This window comes from Amphimedon queenslandica, unplaced genomic scaffold (assembly GCF_000090795.2).
Source record: "Amphimedon queenslandica unplaced genomic scaffold, v1.1 AMPQUscaffold_5673_Cont22361, whole genome shotgun sequence".
Classification (NCBI taxonomy): domain Eukaryota; kingdom Metazoa; phylum Porifera; class Demospongiae; order Haplosclerida; family Niphatidae; genus Amphimedon; species Amphimedon queenslandica.
The window spans coordinates 1-1,722 of record NW_003554028.1 but is presented as its reverse complement, the minus strand read 5'-3'; the positions used below and the strand labels follow the sequence as shown (position 1 = coordinate 1,722).

Sequence of the window (1,722 nt, the reverse complement as noted above, 5' to 3'; positions counted from 1 at the left end):
AAGTTGAGACCAAGATCAAACCATTTTGTAGTTTGAAAGTTATCATCTTTTAACAATTGTTTTACCTCTACCAGATTCCTGATAGTCAATATTACTATAAGTAAATAAATAAAAAAAGAAAATAAAATTTAATGTAAAACTAGTAACAGTGAGTGGTTATGCCTTTTTGTTGATCATCATTGTACTCACTGATCTGTGTGGGGGGGTAATTAGTAGTTGATTTGTCATTTTGACTTGTTGTCTCTATATAAAAGTATAAATATGATACAAACATTATTAAACCACAGTCACTATAATGTATATACTATAAACCCCACTACTTGACACTTATAACATACTCTCTTAGTCTTACCAAGCAGTTTATCAGTGAGTGTTTCTTGTACTTCATCATTGATCTTAAGTGCATCATTATCTATACATTATATTAAATACCAATAATACTTGATACATACACATAATGTTTGTATAGTTCAATGTACAATAATTATAATAATGTTTGTTAATGGATGATGTGTACATATCTTACCAGACTGTCCTTTCTCTATTGAAGTACATGTACTTCCATGTTCCTGAGATTCATTCAAAGTGTTGGTTGTTGTTCCTTTATCTTTATTATTATTACACTTTACTCCTCCATCTCCCTACACACAACAATATAGTAAAATAATGATGATGAGGAGTGTTTCTGATAACTGTTACCTTAATATCAAGATCAGACTCACTGATCTGTGTGGATGAGCTGCTCTTTTGACTTGTTGGCTCTATACATGTACATAATATAAGTATGGAAAAACAGTCAACCACTATTACATAGTACACTAGCTCCCACTACTCCACAATAGTACATATCATTCCTATACTCCTAATACTTATAACATACCTAGCGTTATTAGAGTCAATGGTGTGTTTAATTCTTCAAATATTTCAATCACTTCCTATACAATAATGATGATGATGATGTCACTGTGCTTGTTTATCAAGGTGATATACATCAGTAGTGTATTGCTGAAAGGTGAGTTTAACAGATGTACAAGTATATATTATTAGTAGTAAAAGCCACACAATAACAACCCACAATTATGACAAAGAATGAGCAGTTTGATAAGAAATAAAATTACTTTTTAAGATTTTGACCTTTTGATTATTAGTGCTTGTATTAATGTATCAAACAGTTTGTGTGTGTTAATTCTTACCTTAATATCACGTCCTCCTAATAGTGACAGGTTACTAATATCTGATAATGATTCATCAGATAGGATCTCCTTCAATTCTTTATGTCCATTATCAGTCACAAGAAATGGTCTTCCTTCCTTAATTGCTGATAGTAAATCACAAACGTCATAAACTGTCCTTTCTCTTGGTGTATTCACAGGATAGGCTAGTTCTTCAGGATCAATAACTAACTCTTGAACTTTTAAACCAGGACAGGAATCTTTATGAACACTCATTACTTCTCTTATCACTTTTCTTCTTAGAGACACCATATTGTCACTGTAACCTTTCTCACAGGACATCATTACTAGTACACACTGGCTCTCATCCACAATCTCTACCAATACTTTTACACCATAGCCATCAAACCAGTGAAGACCGTTGCTCCAAAATTTGCATTTACGATTCAATTTTTCAGCTAATTCTTTGTTCCCTTTTGATAAAGAAAACTTAAAAGCAAGATGTAATGAGAGGACATGGAAGTATCGAGGAGGAAAGAAATCATGTTCT

At 32.0% G+C, this 1,722-nt stretch overlaps 1 protein-coding gene across 1 annotated transcript; it reads right to left on the bottom strand.

The window, feature by feature from the left end:
• Window positions 1-10: 10 nt before the first annotated feature.
• LOC109592300 (uncharacterized) lies at window positions 11-1,716 on the bottom strand (the record flags this gene model as incomplete). The annotated part of the gene is made up of 7 exons (XM_020007784.1): window positions 1,194-1,716; window positions 881-935; window positions 700-761; window positions 527-641; window positions 353-412; window positions 190-243; window positions 11-94 (listed from the first exon to the last, which is right to left on the bottom strand). Coding segments are annotated over exons 1-7 (754 nt in total), but the record flags the coding sequence as incomplete, so codon positions are not given.
• Window positions 1,717-1,722: the final 6 nt, after the last annotated feature.